The sequence below is a fragment of the Callospermophilus lateralis genome, chromosome 8 (genome assembly GCF_048772815.1).
Source record: "Callospermophilus lateralis isolate mCalLat2 chromosome 8, mCalLat2.hap1, whole genome shotgun sequence".
Classification (NCBI taxonomy): Eukaryota; Metazoa; Chordata; class Mammalia; order Rodentia; family Sciuridae; genus Callospermophilus; species Callospermophilus lateralis.
The window spans coordinates 67,210,506-67,234,357 of record NC_135312.1 but is presented as its reverse complement, the minus strand read 5'-3'; the positions used below and the strand labels follow the sequence as shown (position 1 = coordinate 67,234,357).

The 23,852-nt window shown below is 33.7% G+C and overlaps 1 protein-coding gene across 7 annotated transcripts in view; it reads right to left on the bottom strand.

Annotated features, from left to right (window-relative positions):
- Window positions 1-23,852, bottom strand: part of Ptpn13 (protein tyrosine phosphatase non-receptor type 13) — a 201,942-nt gene that overhangs the window by 95,866 nt on the left and 82,224 nt on the right. For all 7 annotated transcript variants that reach the window (XM_076864474.2, XM_076864476.2, XM_076864480.2 and 4 more), the window contains exon 7: window positions 12,657-13,220. In XM_076864474.2, the coding sequence (XP_076720589.2) occupies window positions 12,657-13,220 (564 nt within the window). The remainder of the gene's footprint in view (window positions 1-12,656; window positions 13,221-23,852) is intronic.

Below are 23,852 nucleotides of genomic sequence, written 5' to 3'. Positions count from 1 at the left end.
TAATGAACATGAATATCAAGCAATATCATCATTAATGGAAAGAGTCTTAGAATTGAAAATCAAGGTATTTACCATTACTTTTTTCCTAAATGATTACATTCTATCACAGAGTAGATTCATGGTAAAATAAGTCATTTTTCAAATCCTATGGTTCAATATGAACACGACTTGAAAGAATTGTGGAGGGCAGAACACAGCAATTTCATCTAAAACCACTTTATATTTAATAGTGTAATATATTATATACGAGTTAATAGTTGCTATATTATATACAAGTTAATAGTTCCTTAGCAAGAACTGTTGTTTTCAAAGGGAACCAAAGTACGTTTGTTGTATTGTTACAGAACCTCAATGCTACTGTTTTGTGGTACTTTTTCAAGGAAAAAAATCAAACTACAAACACAGAATTGCAATTTTAGGACAGTAAAACACAACAAGGTCAGGGAGAATACCTAAATTTAAAGAGGCAATGTTTTTAACCCTGTACAAAGGAAAATAGGAAGTCATAATAAGCCTATTCAATAAACTGAGTAGAGTCACTTAGATGTTACACCTTGCGATAACAATTTCACACTCCATATTAAACAATAAACAAATTTACTATTTTGTAACTATTTTGGCAAAGTGGGTGTAAGATCATAAATAATTTTTAATCTGATTTTCATTCTTTGGTGATGCTTTATAATTGTTCTTATATTGTTTAATGTGGCCATATTTTTTTTCTCTTACTAGTCTATGTTTTCTCTTTTTCTTCAGTTTGCCGACACTATTGGCAACTTTTTCAATCTCTGGGTTCTTTCTGTAAGACAAATAAATATAACTTTTGTAAATTCCTCTTAAAATTTTAACAGTAAATCATCTTCCCTGAATGAATATTAGTTTATAAGTGTTGTTCTCAGTATCACACTTTGGGGGAAGGAAGCATTATGTTATGAGGTTTTATAGGTTTATTCTCATACAGGACCAGGACTCTAAAACATGAAATAGAGGACTAGCTTTGCCTATTAGGGGTGAGAAGACTTTTTTCTTCTCCAATATTAGGGAAGGGTAGAAGTATCTAGTAAAAATCTTTTTTGTGAGTTTCTTGGAGTGTGTCTTTTAAAATGTTGTTACCCATGTTCCTTTCATGTAATAATATGGCAGGTATAACTAGATTAAAATTTCCAGGCAATATTTATTACTCAGCCATACTAATAAAAATGTTATAATTAGATTAAAATTCTAAGTCAAATTTTACTATTCACTCATGCTTACAAAAAATATTAGCCCAAGTAAGCATCGGGTTTCTGTTTTTTAACTAAATAATAAATTAAAGTTTTCCAGGAATTATTGTGAAATTATGTTTTACCAATACCATCTTGCACTGTTATACATGGAGAATCACACTTCCCAGTCTTACAGCATTTAGGCAGGAATATTTCTTGGCTCTGAGATGACCTACATATAAAGGCTTCTAGTAGGCACTAACCAGATAGGAGGGGTGGTGGTTTTCTTTCTCTGTTCTGGTCTGCAGAAGAAAAGTAATACTTAATTTTTAATGAAGTTTCCTAACATTATTAGCAACTTTACTTTTTGGAGGATCCAAACATCTCAAATAAGTTTTCTGTCTATATTTGAATGTAAAATCCTAGCACTTCACATTTGATTTGGATCCCAGGAATGTGATATAAACCAGGTGATTTTTAAAAGACTGATTATTATGAAAACTTCCAAACATACACAAAAACAAATAGTATAATAAATCTTCTTGTACCCATTTCCCGCTATCAACAAAACCTGGTGATGATTATTTTAGCTGAAAAGTGTAGACTATTTCTTCAAACCAAAAAGGTACATCTGCATACTTACAGAATATTAGAAAGCTTTCTGAATGGTAAATTTTAAAATTATATGCAATGAATGTGCTAATAATATCCAAATATACATTATACAATATGCACATGAATGCCTTCATTGCAACGTTATAACTATACTAGGAAATTTTTTCAGCTTTCAACACTTTCACCATTACAATTGCAGAACTAATTGTATTTGCCTTTTGTAGGATAAAATTAGTCTCAATTTCTAATTCACTGGTTGCAAACTTGTGTGTTTGTGTGTGTGTGTGTGTGTGTGTGTGTGTGTGTGTTGCTGGGAACTGAACTCAGGGCCTCGTGCATGCTTGGCAAACACTCTACCACCGAACTACATCCCCTGCCCTGGTTAGCTCATTTAGTACATTTGCAATGTACAAATAATGACACTAATGTCTGTCTGTACTGATAGTTCCTCATTTCATTAGACAACTTCCTTCTTTTGCGGGGGGCTACAGGGGATTGAACTCAGGGGCACTCGACCACTGAGCCACATCCCCAGCCCTTTTTCTTTTTTGTATTTTATTTAGAGACAGCATTTTATCCTACTGAAAAACTAGCTTTTATTGTTAACATACAAATTAAGTTAATATGATAGTAGAGTAGACGAGAGTTTTGTTCCGAGGATAAGGTTATAATTAAAGGATCATAAAACATTTGTCAGTTTCCATACCTTATATTCTTGCAAAAATAGTATGTTCTTTTTTTAAAAAGGTGGTTTTTTTAGTTGTAAATGGACACAATACCTTTATTTTGTTTTATTTTTATGTGGTGCTGGGATCAAACCCAGTGCCTCACACATGCTCAGCAAGCACTCTACCACTGAGCCACAACCTCGGCCCAAATAGTATGTTCTTAATTGTGATAAAATAATACTAGAAATTAAAGGATCTCTTTAATTTTCAGAGAAGTATACATCTATTTATAGTTATTTAAGAATTTCCTATTCAAACATTAATTCTTTAAGCTGTTCTTTAGTATTCTTTTCATTCTCTCATGACTATTCTACAAAATGCTTTTTATAGGAAATATATTCATGAATGTTTTATGCATTTATATGCTCACAGAGTCCTGATTTGGCGCTTCTAAAGAGAAGAAATGGTAACATCTATCTTGGCTTATGCTTTGTCGTAAGTTCTTGACAAATAAGAGTCACAATTTCCATTACCATTTGACACACTTAGCCTTTGAACACTAAAATTGTGGCATGTGATAATGAACAAAATGCTTGCTTTTTTTGGTGTATATTTGAGTGTGCTGGGGTTGGTTTGAAAGGGCCTTAGGCTTGCTAGGCAAGTGTTCTAGCAATGAGTTACATCTCCTGCCCTTTTATAAAATTTTGTTTTGAGACAGGGTCTTGCCAAGTTGTCCAGTCTGCCATTGAATTTGGGATCCTTCTACCCCAGCCTCCAGAGAAGCTGGGTGTGGAATGTATACACTACATCCAGCTAAGAACACTATACTTTAAATGTTTGGGACATCAGGCTCTCATTATGAAGATTTGCATAATATTCAGGGCTTACATAGAGCTATTTCAATATACAATCTTCAGATTAAAATAAATACGAACCAGCAGCACAAACTGTAATCTAAAAAACACCATTTACAAGTGACACATATTCAAGCTCAGACAAGTAATATGCAGAGTGCAACTCAGTCAATTGCAACAACAGGCATTAAATAACCACTTTTAGCTTGTCATGACTCAAATGACAGATATAGGTTTCAAAGACAAATGAGCTAAAATAACTATTTTAGTAGTTCAGAACTATAAAACACATTTAAAACCTCACATCTTTAAGAATATGGACCCTATTAAATAGAATACTTCAATTTTCAAACAAAACAGAGAAATGTAAGCAATATCACCATGTATTCATATGTTGAATGTTCTCTCTGCTTCCTTTTCAGGGGATTGACTTCTGGAGAGTTGAGATTGCACCTTTTTTTATGTTCTCCAGAGCCCATTATATTCTATATTAAGCATGTTGTAATCAATAGAATATATTCTCAAATTCCCTGAGAGCTAAATGTGATGAATATGACTTTTAACTTAGAGGAACAGAGCTCATGCCAGTATGAATATATACAAGTGAGAAAGGGGATATATTAACTAGAAATCACTCTGTATGTGTGAAACTTGTACAGAGGTAGGAACAGCAAATAGTATAAACAGCCTCCATTTCCCCCAATGGGGGTCCTTTGTGACATAGCAGCAATATACTTGGGTCATAACTTGAATTTAGGCTTACTGAACAACCCTTTTAACATCCTCCAGGATTCTCTGTTGTTCTGATGGCACCATGTCTTCTAAAAATTTTTTTTAAAAGACTACAGAGTTCAATCAAAAATGGATTACATTTGCTGTTGGTTGTTCAGCCTTTAATTGACAAGAATGATTTTACTCATTGGACAAAATAGGAAAAGGATGAGATGGATTTCTCTTCACTATATGTATAAATGACCAGAAAATATTATTGCATCCCATAGCACCACTGAGTGAACTAAAGTTCTTTAAGGGCTACATTGTAATACTCAGGTTATATTAACAAATACTTATTTAGTTCCATGTCAGGTGTAGTACAGATGCCAGGGATACCAGTATGAATTAGATCATACCAAATTTTTGAGATCTGTAGGAGTAACAAATTCTTCAAAAGAAACAATTTCAATTGAAAAACATAGACCATTATCCTAAAGTGGGAAAATGAGAGAAAGATTCCTGAACTCGGCAAGACCTGACAGCTTTAGAAGTTTCAAGGAGGGATGGCTACATGAATAAAGGCATGAAAATATAAAATGACCTTTAAATAGGTAGATAGGTAGGTAGGTAGACAGATATTTCTTTATACATTCCTACCTACCTACATTAATTTATTTATTTCTCTATATAGACATACAAAGAGGTGGGCAGGATGGATTGAGGGCAATAAGGAGGGGAGAGGGGAATGAGAATGACAAATGCAAAAGGTTGAGAATGGAGAGATGCTTTCATGGAGAACCTTAAGTATGATGATTTAAGGGGCTAGCATTTTAGCTTAATCAGGTGATGGAATATTAAATGGTTGGCAGCAGAGAAGTGTATTCAGGTTTACTTGGCAGACACACAAATTGTTATCACAGACACAAAAAGAACTCAGATGAAATGAGAAAAATGTTTCTGTGGGTTAAAACTGTTGGGTCTTGGGGCTGGGATGTGGCTCAAGTGGTAGCACGCTCGCCTGGCATGCGTGCGGCCTGGGTTCTATCCTCAGCACCACATACAAACAAAGATGTTGTGTCCGCCGAAAACTAAAAAATAAATATTTAAAAAAAAAATTCTCTCTCTTTAAAAAAAAAAAAATCATTATCTTAAAAAAAAACTGTTGGGTCTTAAAAATTGCTATGACATCCATTACTAGTAAGATCCATCTACAATTTTTCTTACAACATATAAATCTACACTTCTCACAAGATGGCTATGTCAAAGTTAAACTGGATCTATATGAATCACGCTACAAGAAGATTTAAATTAGGTTCCTACTTTCCAACAAAATAGGATATTATTTCTATGGATCTGAAATCCATTATTTTGTTATGAATACAAATACTAGAAAGTTTGCACTGGTTTCACTGGTTTTCTTAGTGTTTAAAATGTAATGTTACCTTTTCCACGTGGAGAAATTAAGAGGAGCAAATGTCTTTTGTCAGTTGTATTCTTTTTAAAACTAATGAACAAATTACTGCTTACCTCTTCTCATATACTCTAGAACCCATTTTTCCTCAATTGAGTGTTGGTATTTTATTCTAAATTCACTTTATATAGGAATCTGTACTATGTTATATTTTGTCAGTAGCTAATTTAGCTGTGTAAATTTAAATACAGTAAAATAGTTCCTCAGTTGTACTAGCCAAACTGCAATTGTTTAATAGCCACAAGTGGCTAGCAGCTACTGAATTGGACTGTGCAGATACAGAATATTTCCTGCATTGAATAAGTTCTATTGGACAATGCTGGTCTAAAATATAAATCTCATTATCATCACCTTGGAAACAAAGAAGACACTGATTTTTTTTTCTGACCAAGATGTTGATTCTATCTATAATAGTGGTACTTTAAATATAAAAAATGTTTCTATATTTAGTGGTATAATTGTCATTAATACCTAAAATGCACTTAATATCTGACTAATAACACATAAAATTCCTGCTTATTGGTATTTACTTCTTGGGAACTGATATGAATGAAATAGAAAATGAATAATAAAATTATTTATTTTGCTCATTGAGTAATCTAAATAATAATAAGATCATATTTCTTTTCCTTTCCTTTATTTTCTGTGTGCTACTAAAGGGAAATAAGGTAAAGAAATAAAAATTGACATGGTTCATCTTTAGCAGTTTTGGATTAAAAAAAACGATAATTTTGGATAAAATATATCTGTGTTCATAAAAAGTACATAGCATTTATAAATTTATCCCCCCCTTTTTTAAATGTAATTTCTACTTTTCATAATGAAACATTTAAGTGCCTCAATAATAGGAAACGGCTTACTATACTTAAGTTTTTACATATTCTAGTTTCTCAACCAGACTTCAAGCTGTATTCACAGGACTTTCACAGGACAGCAAAGTTAGGCTTGGGCTAGATGTCATAGCACTTGAAAGAAGGAAAACTATTTAATTTTGAGTTGAAGTAGATTGACTAACGTCTCATTAAATAAGTAATATTTAACCTAGTCACTTTTATATAAAATAATTTTATCTGTCCTTTACAATTTCCTTTATGGTACTGTATTGTGCAGAATGCAGAGCAGTTTCAGCTGTTGGAAGCCACAATGCTATTCAAGGTCTCCACCCAGGGTGTGGGAGTCCTATTCATACTATACTCACAGTACTGGTTCCAACTCAGTCTCTCATAATGAGAAATCTACTGCCAACCACAGAGCAATGGGTAGGGTGTGCATGGTAACACATCACAAGAGAGACAGGAGCATTTGCCAGACACTCCTGTGAGAAAACAGACAATTTCTTAGGTCTTGAGATGCAGTAGAATGAGATAGAAAAGAGAATGCTAGGAATAAAGAAGAAAGGAAAAAAAAAAAAAAAGAATAGCAGAGTCCTATATGCTGAGGTGGAGAAAAAGTGAAATTAGGAGAATAAAGCAAAGAGAGGTATGATATCCAGTGTTAAAACTTATTTCCACAAAAGAAACCGAATTTCTTCCTGCTCTTTCCCTACTGCTTTATATAGAGATCTGAATGTTTAACTTAATTTAATAATCATAATAATTACAACAAATAATAATCATAAGTTTTTAAATTTCTAATTTTACAACTTCAAATACAATTTCTTTCCTGGGATCTTTCTTCCTGACTTTCCCATTCTATTCCCAAGGAAGTCAGAGCACTCAATGGCAATTACTGCTTTTTGATAGTTTACTTCCTCACCTCATTAGCCATGGGTGAGATGGCACACACCTGTAATATTAATGGCTCAGAAACTGGAGCAGGAGGATCACAAGTTCAAAGCCAGCCTCAGCAACTCAGTAAGGCCCTAAGCAATTTAATTTGAAATAAAATATAAAAACAGCTGGAAATGTAGTTCAGTGGTAAAAATCCTATCATGGTAGAAACCCATCAAAAGCAATCACAATAGAATATGAAACATAATGAAACTTCATCTTAACCCCCTGTACAGTTTGGTTACAAAAGTATCTCATTTTTAGCTTTTATTTTATAACCCTACTTGTTTCACTGTGTTAAAAATTATATAATGTTACTGAGGAGAGACTTAAGGGGCTTGTTTGGTGGTTAGGTGAATGTCCAATTTCCCAAGCAGTAAAACAATCTTCCCAACAATGTGTCTGAAATGCATCTGGTCTCTTTTTGAAATCAGGATAGCAGAGTGGAAGAATTTTATAACAGGGCTCAAGAGACCTGAATTAAAAATTTAGCTCTGCTATGAATTATGTATCTCCTTTGGCAAACTAGTCTACCTTTCTGAGTTGTTTGGCTTAAATGGTCATCAGATTCCTTCCAGTTCCAAACTCCATGATTTTAAGGTCTGGTCTCCCCTGTGCCAATTGGTTGGTTGATGTCAGCTGAGAAGATGTTATAGAGGTGATTTAGTTAAAGATTCTTTTCAAGAGTGGTGTGGGAGTGGGAGTCCTATTCATACTATACTCACAGTACTGGTTCTTGGGCTAAGGAAGGGGCTATACATCTAAGGTTAAAGGAGACATCTTGAGCATCCAAGAGAACACACTGAAATGTTTTAATTTCTTTTCTTCTGACTGATACATTAAATCACTGAAAAATAGAACACAGCTCTTTAAAAAAAATAAAATTAAAGTAACAGTAGTAGGAAATCTTTAGATTGGAACTCTGAAAATCCATGGTGAAAATTGACGATCCTTCAAATGATGAAAACTCTATCATCAAGTACTTATGTGGTCTTGAGTACACTATTAAACCTTTATAAGTTCAAGAATATGTTTAGATAACATATGTTCTAAGCCATCATCTAATTCTAAAATTATTGAAATCCAAGCAACTGTCAAATTTAAAGATCACAAAAATTAGGATATCTTTTAAAATGCTTGAAATGTGAATATTTAAAAATATGTGTGACATCCACTGTTCTGCATGACTTATCACACATAAAAACAATCTGTAAAGCCTACTTTTTATGGGAATTAAATTAGATGACTGAGTTATTATTTTCTATTTTCTTCTTTGTATACTAGTTAAAATCTTCATAGTAACAATCTGTACCGTTTATAGAGTGAACATAAATTACTTTACCTTTAGAAAAAGTACAGTATAAAGCCAGCAAGTTACTCAACTAAATAAGTAAAGAATTATTGCTTTTGAATTCCAAGCCTCAAACATTCTTTTGAAATAATGCTTTTATTCTAAAGCAAGCACAATATATTACTATTTGCAAATATAATAATAGGAGTTTATTTAAGGTGATGTAAGCGTTTTCGAAACAAACCAACATTTTTAGGTTTTGTTTGTTTAATTAGGTTCTAAAATATCCTCTGAAAAAACATGGGCAGAGGTGTATGTGTGTGTGTGTGTGTGTGTGTGTGTGCGTGACAGAAATGCTTTTAATAACAATGGAAGATTTCAAAATAGAAATTACCCTGTATCAAAAAATTCAAGGCATATTTGATTTTTTAAAAGAAAGCTCTTCTTTTGGTTGCATCTCCTGAAACAAATCTAAAATTTCTAAATCTGGAAAATGATGTATCATAACTAGTTACCTTTCCAACAAATAAGAATTTGCAACAAACAGAGATTATGCAACATCTTTGCAGTTATATAAAAATATTTGGAAACAAGTTGGTTTATCTGAATTTTCTTAAGGCTTCCACATATGTGCACACACATTACTTGAGAAAATAATAGGATGATATGCTACAATAGTCTAATATATTTTGTCACAAATAATCAAAATCACCTTTTCAAACAAAGTACATCTAAAAGACTATTATAGTATAACATAAGAAATTAAATACCTTTCATTAATTGGTTGTTTCCCAGTATTAGGGAATGAATCAAGGGCCTTGGGCCTGCCAGGCAAGTAATCTTTCATTCAGTCCCCTTATAAGAAAATTTTTATTTTTATTTACTAAGTTGCTCAAGCTGGCTTCAAATTTGTGATCTTCCTGCCTTAGCCACCTGAATAGCTGGGATTTCAACCCGACTTTTCATTAATGTTTGATTTCTTTCCTTTTTAACTCTCAAACTAAGATTTAAGATAAAAATATTTCTTGTAGGGTGCAGTGGTACAAGACTGTAATCCCAGCAGCTGGGGAGGCTGAGGCAGGAGGACCATGGCACTAAGAAATTCAGTGAGACTCTGTCTCTAAATATAATACAAAATAGGGCCGAGGCTGGGCACTCAGTGTTGAATGCCTCTGAGTTCAAGCCCTGGTACCAAAAACAAAACCAAAAAAACCCCCACAACCCTCAAGTTTTACTAATCAACAGTACCATTAATATAGCAAATATCAAACTACATGAGATCACCAAAAATTATTTTATTTTTAATATTCACATTTTAAGAAAAGATGTTACTTAACCTCCTGTTAGAAATATTCATCTAGGTTGATATGTATCTTTACTGTTTATAGTTTTAGACTATAGTGGTTCTTTATTTGAATCATCGAGGGCTATTTTTTTGCACAATGGAAAAGAGTTCTTTACTTAAATGTCTCCACAAGGAAACAAAAGAAAACCAGGCTAAATTATTATTCACATGCTAACTGTTGTGCAAATTAATTAGGCATAAAATATAACTTATGAAGTGGGAAACTTTTTTTTTAAAGATATAAGCAGTGTCTACTTCTTGCCATCACAATTCCAAAAGCTAAATAGTGAAATTATTTGTAAATTTCTAAATTTTATTTCCTGTCTTTGACTTAACCTTTTCAGATAAAAAATATATACAACCAACTTATAATAAAAATGGCTAATTCTTTCTACAATGCATTTTATGTACAAACCCACAATATTAATAATGTATTCAATAATTTTCTTGGGCTGGGGTTATGGCCCAGTGGTAGAGTGCTCACCTAGAATGTGTGAGGCACTGGGTTTGGTTCACAGCACCACGTATAAATTAATTAATTAAATAAAGGCCCATCAACAACTAAAAAAAATTTTTACAAGTTAATTTTCTCCATAATTCCCAATTCTTTACAAATTTGCAATTTCTGAATTTAAAAAATTGCAGTTTCTTTTACTAGAAGGAAAACACAACTCTGAATATGTTCGACTCTAGAACTATGTTTAAACTTACATAACAGAGGAACAGACCTTTAGCAGAATATTTTTAAAGCAATTTAAAAATTGAATTAATTATATTGGATTAATGACCTTCAAGATGACTATGTCTCAATTATGTCACTTCTCTCTTTGAACTAGAAAGCACCAAAAAAATTTCCTTTAGTCAGCTATATCACAGAGTTTGTCTAGGAGGCAAGGTCAGATATAAAACTTTATCTTTAAAAATATATAGGAATAGGGGCTGTGGTTGTGGTTCAGTGGTAGAGCACTCGCCTAGCATGTGCAAGGCCCTGGGTTCAATCCTAAGCACCACATAAAAATAAAATAAAGATATTGTGTTCAACTACAACTAAAAATATATATATTAAAAATATATATATATATGTAGGCCGGGGTTGTGGTTCAGTGGTAGAGTGCAGCCTAGGATGATGAAGCACTGTGTTGGATACCCAACACCACTTAAAAATAAACAAATAAAATAAAGGTAAATTAGCTGAACTATGGAACCAACCCAGATGCCCTTCAATAGATGAATGGATAAAGAAAATGTGGTACACATACAGAATGGAATATTACTCAGCCTTAAAGAAGGATGAAATTGTGTCATTTGCAGGTAAATGGATGGACCTAGAGAATATCATACTAAGTGAAATAAGGCAATCCCCAAAAAACAAAAGCTGAACGTTGTCTCTGATAAGCAGATGCTGATCCATAGTGGGGGTTGAGGGGGGCTTTAGGGAAGAATGAAGGAAGTTTGGTTTGTGTAGAGGGAAGTGAGAAGAGGGGTAGGGCTGTGGGGATGGGAAGGACAGTAGATTGAGACAGACATTATTACCCTATATAAACGTGTGATTACACTACTGGAGTGACTCTGCACCACACAGAGCCAGAGGAATGAGAAGTTGTGCTCCATTTGGTACAATATGTCAAAATGCATTCTACTATCATGTATAACTAATCAGAACAAAAATAAATAAATAAATAGATAGATAGATAGAGTGTTGATTGTGCCGGGTGCAGTGGTGCACACCTGTAATCCCAGTAGCTCAGGAGGCTGAGGCAGGAGGGTCACGAGTTCAAAGCCAGCCTCAGCAAAAGTGAGGCGCTAAGCAACTCAGTGAGACCCTGTCTCTAAATAAAATACAAAATAGGACTAAGGATGTGGCTCAGTGGTTGAGTGTCTCTTTGTTCAATCCCTGGTACCCACCCCCTCCAAAAAAAGTGCTGAAATTTTGTGTGTGTGAATCAGATATTTTTTCTGAAACAGAGCTTTACTCTGGAATAATAAGAAATTACCATTTATATAAAGTTGATTTTATTCTCACAATAAAAATGTAATACTTTGTTTTATCACTTTACATTCATTATCTTATTAATCTGTTTTGGCAGGCCCATTTTATAGAAGGAATAACTTACACATGGAGGTATCACCCAATTGCTGCAGTAAATGTTACATAAAGAATACATGGAGTAATTAATTTAAATCTAGGTTGTCTAAGTCTATAATCCAAATTACCATGACTTAGAGTACAGATTCAAACTTTATTTCAGAATGAACAAATCAAAATCTCCTGGAGCTGTGCCCTAAAATTTGCTTTTTTAACTGGTGGTTTGGGAGGCACTTCGTCACCATCATGCCATTCTATCTCCCTGGAATTGCTGCTTTTAATTTGCTGCTTTGCATCTCCATGAACCAGCCATTTACTGAAGTCTCCCATGATATAAGTGTACAAAGTAGAAAACATACTTCTTGCCCTTGAGAATCTCATAATCTTATACACAACCTAAAATATTGAGAGACTGCAAAGCGGCTGGACTGGGTACGTTTTGGATAAATGACTCTGCAGAGGCAGTATACTTTGACTGGGATTTTGGTGGAAGGCAGAGCAGAAAGAGAGAAGTCAATGTAACCTGGGTACAAAATCTTGGCAGTGGCAATAAGACATATGGAATGGTTTAATAACCTTTCTTTATTTTAAAACAATTTTAATTCCGACCTCTTTCAGACACACACAAAATTACTAACCTTCTACATTCATGGCTTCTCTCAGAGCCTGAAGTTTCTTTTGTCTGTCTCGAATTCGGTCCAAAGCACTTGATATTGCTGAGGAGGTGGAAAATTCTCGAGTGTGATGAACTGGATCCATTTTCTGAGGCCCAAATATATCCAAGGCTATGCTTCCATCTGAATATCTTGCCTCCTTTTTTCTAGGAGTAGTTGAAGTCCGTCCTGTTACTGCATCAGGGTGACAGTGTTGGTATCTGTCAGTCTCTCCAGAAAAGTCTTTGTCAGCGGCACAAAGCAAGTCCATGGATGAAGCCCAAATCTTCTTCTTGGGAAGCATATCGATGCCAGCGATAACCTTCTTATGTGGGCCACTACTTTTAAACCGATAAGGGGAGCAGGTATTTTCAGAATCTTCATGACCAGAATTATTATCAGCTGAAATGTCCTTGAAATAATCTTCTTCATCTTTTGTGTCTCTGATGGACAGAAATCCCATAGATTTACTAAGCCCTTTGTTAAGAAAGGTCTGATGGGAGAATGGAGGCTTGTGTATGTCTAGTACATCAGAAGTAGAGCTTCTTCCTGGAATGATAAGAATCTATCATGTATGCACAGAAGTTTTAGATAGAAAATAAACTGGAATGTAACCGACTAATGACAATGAAAGCAGTGGCAACTTCATAAATTCTCCAAGTGGAAGATCAGAGATGAAATGAAATGATGGTTACAGTGATAGTGAGGGTGGACAGAGATGCTATGTGTATAACTCTTCATGGTCCAATGTACCCCCCACCAGCAACACTTTTCTTGCAGTGCTAGGATCAAAGTCAGGGCCTTGCACATGCCAAGCAAGTTCTCCACCACTGAGCTACACTGCTAATGTCTCTTATCTAATAAGTAATAGACTGAACTTACTTCTTTTGAGTAGCATTATTTTATCATCAAAGATAAATTTTTTAGTTCTAAAACTGACAAAAATTGCTGATACTATCTGGTTTGGTAGAATATTGATTATGCATGAAAGAACTTAAGGTAATAATAGAACATAGTATACTCCTTTATCTTCTAAAGGTATAACTTAAATATATATCACTTGAGTCTAAGGTCATGATATATTCTAATTTTTAAAATGAATATGTTTAAAGGAAAGCCAATGAATTCTTGCTATATTCTAGACAAGAATAAGACTGTACCACTTGGAATTCTTAAATTCAATATTTATTATAATTAGACATATTTTAGAAATTATTAGTGTTTGAAATCCAGGTAATTTGATAACATTTAAATTATGAACAAAACCTAGTTTTTCCATAGCAGGCCATCACATACTAAAACATTTTTTCCTTCTACAGCATATCAATATTTGCCAATTGGAATTAAATTCTTATTCTTTAGTCTTGATATCATTAAAACCCATTCTACTTGCCTTTTAAGGCAGTAGCCTATAAATACATCGAAACACACCAAAAAATGCACAATCTGTGGACTTTGTGAATTCGTGGATTTACAACAAAAGATCATATATTTGTCCACTACTGCAAAAAACTGTAAAAAAATACTTTACACAGTCACTAATACAATTGCTCATAAACACTGAGGATTTCCTGTGTTACCTTCTGTGATTTGTCTTTATAACCAATATAAAATAATGATTAAGCTTTTGTAATAACAATAAATTGTTTACTTGTTCATTTGAAGATGTCAATTGCCTCTTCAGAGAAAGGACTATAAACTTTATTGATGTGACCACAAAAATTTATCTTAAAAATTTTAGAAAAAGTGACTTCATTTCACAATGGCAACAAATACTTGCTTACTCAAAGATTAGATTCAAATATTTTGCTTTTCTTATACCTCATCTTCCTCTCAACATGGATCAACTTAAGTGCAAATATGGAAAACATCCGTATTTGAGATATGTAATACAAAGAACACTAAGATATATACCATACCACATCCAAACACAGATGCTCATAGGCTCTAGCTTCTAAGCATGTCTGTGTTATAGTACTTTAGGGATAAATTGCATTCTTCAGCAAACTATATTTTGAAATTCATTAATATAAAATTTTATTGACTAGAGAACAAAGATATTATCAGAAAACAATTCATTATGAGATTCAAAAAAGTGAAAACTAGAAAGAGTCAAGAATCATATCACAGATGAAAGCAATTATCTTCTACTGCCTTTGACTAACAAGAAGTATTCAAAACCTCCAAAAAAATCAAACAAGTGGGTATTTTGGAAACACCATAAATTCACGATCAATCACTGTGGACATTCAGTGTGTTAGTTTAAGTTCACTCTATTTCCACCATGACTGTTTCTTTTTTCTTCAAATTTTCTACCTTAACTTTCTACTCTTTCAGCTGATTTCCTATCTCATATTTCACCAAGAAAATAGAAGCTGTCAAAGGAATGCTTTCTCATCGTTCCTTGACTACTTCTACACATATCTACCCTGTGCCTGCAGATCTTTTCCTCTTGTCTCAGAGGAAGTTGAAGGCCAATTCCAAATATGCATTCAGGATTTCTTTCTCTTTTTACTTTATCAAAGATTTTTCTTCTTTGGTTAACTTTGGTTAGCTCTATGCTTGTATCTTCATTGTTCCCCTTTTAATCACCATTTTCATTAGTATACAAACATAATCTAATATCACCCATGAACAAACCAACTTAAGTAAAACTCCTTACACGCTACTACATTTCTCTCTAGCTACTGCTGTCTCAAATTTCTTACTTCCCATTCATTTCTACCAACTTTAGTCAACTGCCAATTAGTCCAGACCTTGGCAACAACCCTCAGTATGTATCACCAATGATCTCCACATTACCATATCCGATGGACAAGTTTTTCTCCATATCTGACTTCTCAGTGACAACTGACATTGATGATTATCCATTACCAAATCACTTTCAACCCTTTAAAAGCATTCCTTCTACCTCTCAAACTGTTCGCTCTTATTGTTTGCTTTTTCCTTCTCCTCTCCTGGAAATCCAAATGGGTTGGATTTCCTCAGGTATCAGTTTTAGAACTTCATTTCCCCCTCATCTACTTTTTCCTTTTAACCTCATAAACAAGGTTTTAAATGTCATCTATCCCTTGACACTCCCCAATTTATATTCTTGGCATCAACTTCTTCTGGGAGCTCTAGTCTTTCATAATTGGCACTTCTGCTAGGATACTTCAGAAGTACCTCAAACGAAACATACTTAAAATTGATCTTTTGTTTCCCACATTCTCCAAAGTCTTTACTTCAGTCTTTACTATTAGAGTCATTGGCTCTGTTATCCAACTGATTGCTCCAAAGAGAAATATGGATACCACCCATAACAGGATTCATTATTTCATCTTCCTTTGTCCCCATATCACATCCATCACTAAGTGCTGGTACTTTGTATGACTACTTCCAATTCTACTGCCATCACTTTATTCCCAATTAAAGTTATTGCTTGGTAAGATGACTGCAGGGAACTCCAAATAGGTCACCTGCTGCTTTTTTCTACTTTTCTTACTCAGCTATCTTCAATTCAGCAGCCAGAACTATCTTTTAAAAATGCAAATTCTGTGATGTCACCATCCTGTTTAATGAGGCATATTAATGTGTTTTAAATCAAATCTCACCTCCTTTCAGGTTTGCCACTTGAATCTTCTTTAGTTGCATATCTATTTCCCTTATTCCACCCAGGCTAAAGGTTTTTCTGTTAACGCTCTCTTATACATAAGTGCCTTTGTACAGACCTTCCCGATGCTTTCAACACTGCTCCAAACTTTTCTCACAACTAGTTGCTTCTCATCCTTTAGTTTTATTTTAAATATGACTTCCTCAAAGAAGTCTACCCTAACTTCATTGTAATATGAACAGGTCACCTAAAATGCATCACGAGTCTATTCCTCTTGTAATAGGTAAATGTACAATGCTCTTTTTATGTCATTAGTATTTACTGACAGAACATTAAAGGGCCACAATGGGTTTTTTTGTTGTTGTTGGTTTTGTTTTGTTTTTTGGTACCAGGGATTAAACTCGGTGCCACTAGACCACTGAGCCACATCCTCAGCTCTATTTTGTATATTATTTAGAGAAAGGGTCTCAATGAGTTGCTCAGCACCTCACTTTTGCTGAGGCTGGCTTTGAACTCGTAAACCTCCTGCCTCTGCCTCCCTAACTGCTAGGATTACAAGTGTGTGACACTGTGTCCAGCTAGGCAATAGTATCTTAAGAGAGTCATGTCTTCTAACGAGGTGTATAAGGCCCCAAACTAAATGCTAATTAGATGGCTCTTGGATGAAGATTGTTTTGTAGATGCTGGGATTTTATTGTCTTAATTCCAATTAATTGGATATGAAAATATTTCAGTACATGTTTACTGAAAGTCCAAGAAGTTGTCATTTTAAATTTTACAAAACAGCACAAATAAAAATGAGAATAATTCACTTAAAAGTTTGCAATACCTTTGTGCTATGATTCTATAAAATATGTCAAACTTAACTATGGTTCAATTTGCTTTCTAATTTTGAAAATCATATTATAGTAGCTAACTTAAAGTCTCGTGACTATTCCTTACAACAGATGATTCTGAGTCATAATTAAGGTCTTTCTGGTGGTCAACAGATCTAAGAAAGAGATTGGTGAAATGTAAAGAGAAACTAGAAAGGAAGAAAGGTGGGAAAAGTGGTAAAAGTCCTCAGGAAACTGGACAAAAATTTGAGGAAGTATGAAATTAGTGATAAGTCTAACAAAGATGATCTAAATAAAATTCTAAGAGTTATGAGACATGAAAGCATTCAAGGAAGAAACCAAGTAGATGCAAGAAGAAAAAGGAAGCAGTGGGAAAGATATTTTGAGAGTAGTTTCTCTACTAGATCTATTAGTCTAGGACTGCTTTGGCTCGCTTTTTGAAGGAAAAGAAGATATATCTTTAAGTAAGCACACAGGTGCATGGTGGAGAGGTGGATTTCAGCCATTGCGAACCTGCCATTCTTAAATCAAATATTCCTATCTGGCAGGAGTAGCACTGAATTTTTGTCCTGTTAATGATACGTATTAAAAATAATAATGTAATTCTGACAATTATAAATCTCATTAAACAAAGTGACTGTATTATATAGAATCATAGTTGCTTTATGTTGTTAAAGCATTAGGGAAAAATTCTACACTAATCTAATTTTGATCACAAGAAATTATGCTAATGCTTTTGCTGAAAGCAGTGCCACTGGAGCTATTCTTGAATTATTTCAGACAGAAGGAACATTTCCTGATGTTTGCCCATCCTGACCCAGGTGCTCCTTACACTATATACATAGAGCCTGTTGGACATATGTTAAGCCCTTGCCTCACTGCATAAAAATTATCCATTATATTATGTATCTGTCATTACTCCCACTAACATCCCCCACTTCTATCCCAAAGTGGAAAAAATCACATAAAGAATTTATTGTACTTGTTCTATATTTCCAGTTCCAATAAAAATGATTCCAAAAGAATACAGTAGAATTGATTGATTGTACAATATTTAAAAACCTTTAAAATCCAATTTAGGTAGCAAAATCTATCAGAAAGATTACTATCAAGCCATAATGGTGCATACCTGTAATCCCAGTGGTTGGTGTGGCTGAGGCAGAAGGATTCCAAGTTCAAGGTCAGCCTCAGCAATTTAGCAAGTCCCTAAGCAACTTAGTGAGACCCTGTCTCAAAATAAGAAATAAAAAGGGTTGGAAATGTAGCTCAGTTATAAATTGCCCCTGGGTTAAATCCCCAGTTGGGGGGTGGGGGTGTGGGGGGAGGTGGGGGGTGTGGGGGGGAAGATTACTATCAATAGACCTAGGGTTTTTTTTGGGGGGGGGGAGCACTTGACCACTGAGCCACATTCTTAGCCCTATTTTGTATTTTATTTAGAGACAGGGTTTCACTGAGGCACCTTGCTTTTGCTGAGGCTGGCTTTGAACTCACAATCCTCCTGCCTCAGCCTCCCAATCCGCTGGGATTACAGATGTGCACCACTGTGCCTAGCCTGGGTTTTAATTCTAGCTTTCCATTCAATCCATGAGTTTGGGCAAGCCATTCAATTTCCATGTTTGTCATTTCCTTCATCTAAAAAATATGTATATAATTTATTAGACCTTTTTTGTAGAGATGACAGGGCAAATTGAACTAATCCACATGAACTATTTTGAGCTCTTCTGAACAAGAATAACTTAAAATTCTAAATTTTGCCTCCCTTTTTTTTATTTTTGCTTATCTTCCTAAGCATGTGATTATCTACTGAGAGGGGATTTAAAAGTTCTTTTGAGAGGAAATAATGAAACCAAAGTTCAAGATATTTCTCATAAAAGTCTTAAAATTTTCTGTAATAAAAAAGTCTTACATTGTTTAAAATAGGTTAAATGATGACTACAAGTGTATTTTTCATCTCATAGGGGAGGCTCTGAGTTCAGAAAGAGTTTACAACCAACATTAGACTATACACAATTATAAGCATCCAAATTTAAAATGAGACCATAAACACTTTCCTTTGGAGAATGCACAGCTTGCAAAAATCAAAATGGAGAACAATAAATATATATTGAAGAACTACAAATAAAAGATTTTAGGAGCATAAAAATGTCTTCATGATAGAACATATTCCATTTATTTTCAACTGGGAAAAAACTTCCTTATGAGGTACACTATGTTTTAACTATTTTTGTTATATGTGATCAACATTATCCTTAGTTGGATGTCATTATTCACCTTTCCCCTCACAGACTCAAACATTTACAGCATCTCTTAGAAGTGAACATCAAAATTATATTTAAATACTAAAAGAGGCCCCTCATTCCTCATCTCCTCACAAATGTGTTCAAGTACATAAAAAAAAGAAACATTATATTATCAATATACCAAAGTTCTGAAGCACTATCATACTGATCTGGTCATGGTGTAGGTTTCCATCTTAAGTTTGGCAGGAAATGTTTGATTTCTTTCTGCTTACAGAGGCCATTTTATCAGCACTAGCAGTATTAAATAACGGAGTAGGAGCAGTTAGCCCACTTGGGTAGAGCCTAGCTTTTGTGATGGATTTCAGAGGTAAGATATAAGGAGACAACCCTGAAGGTCATCTTACTTTTCTTTCTTTCTTTCTTTTCTTTTTTTTTTTTTTCAGTTGTAGATGGACACAATACCTTTATTTGTTTGTTTATTTTTTTTTTAATGTGGTGCTAAGGATCGAACCCAGTGCCTCACACATGTTAGGCGAGTGCTCTACCATTGAGCCACAACCCCAGCCCCTGAAGGTCATCTTTCATAGGTGAAATTTTTTATTTAAACATTGGATGAACAATTATTCCTAAATTTGCTTACTACTTTTAAATCTCATCTATGTCTCATTGCCCATCTTGACATTTTCTTTATTGAAAATAAGGTCAGGAGCCTAATACACAAAGAACATCCTTATAGAAACATTTCAGATTGGTACACATTGAAGAAAATGCTTTACTACCAAATTGGGATAACAATGTTGCTTTGCTCCAAGTGACCACTGTGAGTTAACTAGTTGTGACCAAAAGTAATGCCAGTGGCATAGAAGAATATTTCTTCTTCAAATGTAATTCTTTCTTCAACTTCAAACTTTTTAAAATTAGTATATACCATTTACTATTACTTGCTAATTGCCTCTATGTACTAATGGCTATAATTAGTATATTTATGTTGATTCTGTATTTGAAACAGGTTTTATAAGTTTGTAAAAAGTAAATTAAAAGAGCTTCTGTGTAATACTAATGTGGAAAGCAATGGGTAAAATGGTCTGAAGAATCCTCTTCTGTTACATTTGACCTAAACAAGACTATAATTTAAAGGTTAAATACCTCTAATTTTACCCCAAAATATAAACATAAACAAAATTTGGTTTATCCTGAGTGACTAATTGTAATTCCTTACAAATTCTTTTGAGTTGAGATATAGGGGATATTTTATTCTGCAATAAAGATTTTATTCTCTAATAGTCATATCAGAGAATAAAATCTATGGATAGCCTGTTAAGCACCTTCTGTAGATTTATAAATTTGTTATAGCTATACCTTTATGCCCTGCATTTGCATAGTCTAATGATCATAAAAATTCTAAGGAGATTTTAGACAGCAACACTAAATCTTCCTTTTGGTATAAAAACAAAAGTCACAAATAAAAGGCATTAAAATTTGGTTTAATACAGTTAACACTTCTGGGTTGCACACATAAAACTGAGTTAAGAGGGCAGATCCCAGGCTAAGTGTTTTTACTGCAATAAAACCAATTAAATATCTGCTTGGGATTTTAATAAAAAATTTGTTTTAAAACTCCTGATATGTTTATTGTTATAATAAGAAAATGGTCTAATAATATGAGCCAAGACACTGAACTACTTAAATTTTTGTTTTACTTGCATATAGCTTAATGTTTAAAACAGGTTAAATCAATCAATCCATCATAGTTTCACATATTTCTTTAAGAAACTATTAAAGAATTATATTACAAATGTTATATTATGTGTAATGTTTTTATCTCATTTCCATTCAATCAATAAATATTCATTAAACATGTACAAAAACTAATGTACTTAATATAACAGGCTTTCCCTATTCCTAGCATCTATGTGTCCAGAAAGCTTAATGTCTATAAATACATCTTATTAAAAAAATATGTATATATGTAAGTAGCCTGCTATTAAAGGTATGTGATGGAGTAAGTATAGATTCAACTGAATCTCTAATTACTACCTCTAAAATACTGTAAAACAATTAATGTCTGTAAAATTAAGATTCTGAATCACAGCTGGGCACGGTGGCACCCACCTCATAATCCCAGCTACATGGGAAGCTATAGCAGGAGAATCACAAGTCTGAAGCAGTCTGGGCAATTTAGCCAAACCCTACCTCAAAATTTAAAAAATTTTTAAAAGGGCTAGCTAGACATGTTGTTCAGTAATAAAACAGTTGCCAAGCATGTGCGAGGCCCTAGGTTTAATCCTCAGTAATGCAAAAGAGAGGAGAAAAAAGATTCTGAATCTCCAAAATCAATATAATCTAAATATGTTAACATATGATAATATTTAAAATTTGGCTAACTAAATATAGCAGAAGTGATTTTTCTTTCTATAGACCTATGATGGATGGAGAATAGAATAGGAGGTAAACACACACACACACACAGAAGTATATCTATGTGTATATATGCATAGATGAAGTTTTTATTCTTAGCAAAAATGTATAAACTATTATAAAATTAATCATTCATAATATAAGATTGTATTTAATAAATCAGCAAGTAACAAACAAACTTCAGTTCCATAACATGGCTACTTAAGTAGCAGTAGCAGATAGTGGTAGGGAACTCTGGAAAGAGAGTAGAGAAAGAACAGGAAAGGGAAATAATGGAGGGAGGGTAGACAGGTGTGAGGGCAAGGGGTAGGAGGTGTTGCGGGGGGGAGAGAAAGGGAAGGTAGACAGGTGTGAGGGTAAGGGGTGAGAGGCATTGGAAGGGGGGAGAAAGGCAGACAGGATAAAGAAACAATCTATGTTTCACTTATTTAAGTATTCATTATGACTCCTTGAAAAAAGATTCTTTCACCTTGCTCTTGACATTTGTCTATAACTTTCTATTGTTAGTTCTAAAATATAAATTTGGAAATTTGGTGAATTATCCATTTGCAGTTATTCTTAGCACTGAGGTTCATATTGTATCCTATTTCAAATCCTATTACAACAAAAAGAAAATTGGATTCTTACCTATAGGAAAATTTGTCCATATATACACAGAGAAATAAGTATTGTAAAGGAAACACTTGTAAGAAATGATTAAAAATGTTTAACTTGCCATTAAAACATTGTAAATTAGACAAAGTCCATGCTGTAATTTTTACCCACACAGAAACTAGTAATAATATGTGCATTAGAAAAGAAACTTGAACTAACCAGAAATAAATATTCTTGATGTGAAGACTGCAATACATTTTCAGAAAAATAATCCTTATTCACAGCAATTAAAATGAAGCATGAAAACAGACAACTAACTGCACCACTACAGAAACTCTCCACCAGAAACAATTTTACTTCTTTTCTTTGGCTTCTGGAGAAAAGTACCTTGAGAAGGGTAATAGCACCTTCTTTAAGCACCTTCTGTAGAAAGGGACACTCTTTCTCAGAGGTGAGAGTGGGGAACTCTGCAAAACATTTGGTCCACATTACGTATCTAATTTTCACAAAGAGGACTGGGGATGTGGCTCAAGAGGTAGCATGCTTGCCTGGCATGCGTGAGGCCCTGGTTCGATCCTCAGCACCACATACAAACAAAGATGTTGTGTCCACCGAAAACTAAAAAATAAATATTGAAAAATTCTCTCTCTCTCTCTTTAAAAAAAAAAAAAAAAAAAAAAAAGATTTAATTTTCACAAAGAGAGTTTCTCACAAGTTTGTAAGTAAGATAGGTGTGCGCTGATTACCTGATTAAATCAAAACTTAGAAATGTTAACTTTTAAATATTTTATCAGATAATATTAGTAGAATATTTTATTAGCAAATATTTAAGCTGTCTTTACATTTACTTCTTTCTTGCCCCAAGATCTATGGACAAAATACTTCACCAAAAATCTCCTAATGTTTAGATTACTATTTCTAGTATCGCTTGATGAGAAGTAAAAAGGGTGAAGATAATCAGCAAAATCAAAAGTCCATTTTATAAATAAGCCAAGTCTGAAACTCAACACTGAAAAAAAATCATCACAGAAAATTTTATTTCTTCCATTTTTATTTCAAGTGTTGAGAATTTCCATGCATTTCTTTTTTAAAAATCTACATACCACTTATTATAGGACCCATAATTTTATAATGTTATTGGAAAATAACAAAACCACTATTTATCATTCATTTTTATTTACTATGCATATAATTTATGGAAGTATTGATAACTGCAAGTAGTGAAATGAATTATGAAATAAATTTAATGGACTGCGACTAGCATTTAAAAAAGGGAAACAGAGTTGGGCACAGTGGCATATGCCTGTAATCCCAGTTGCTGGTGAGGCTGAAGCATGAGGATTGCAAGTTCAAGGTCAGCCTTGGCTTTTTATTAAGATCCTATCTGGAAACTTAAAAAATAATAAAAAAAAAAGATCAGAGATGGAGCTCACTGGTAGAATGCTCCTGGGTTCATCTCCAGTATGAGGAAAAATATAGAATGTAAAATATCAGTGTGTAG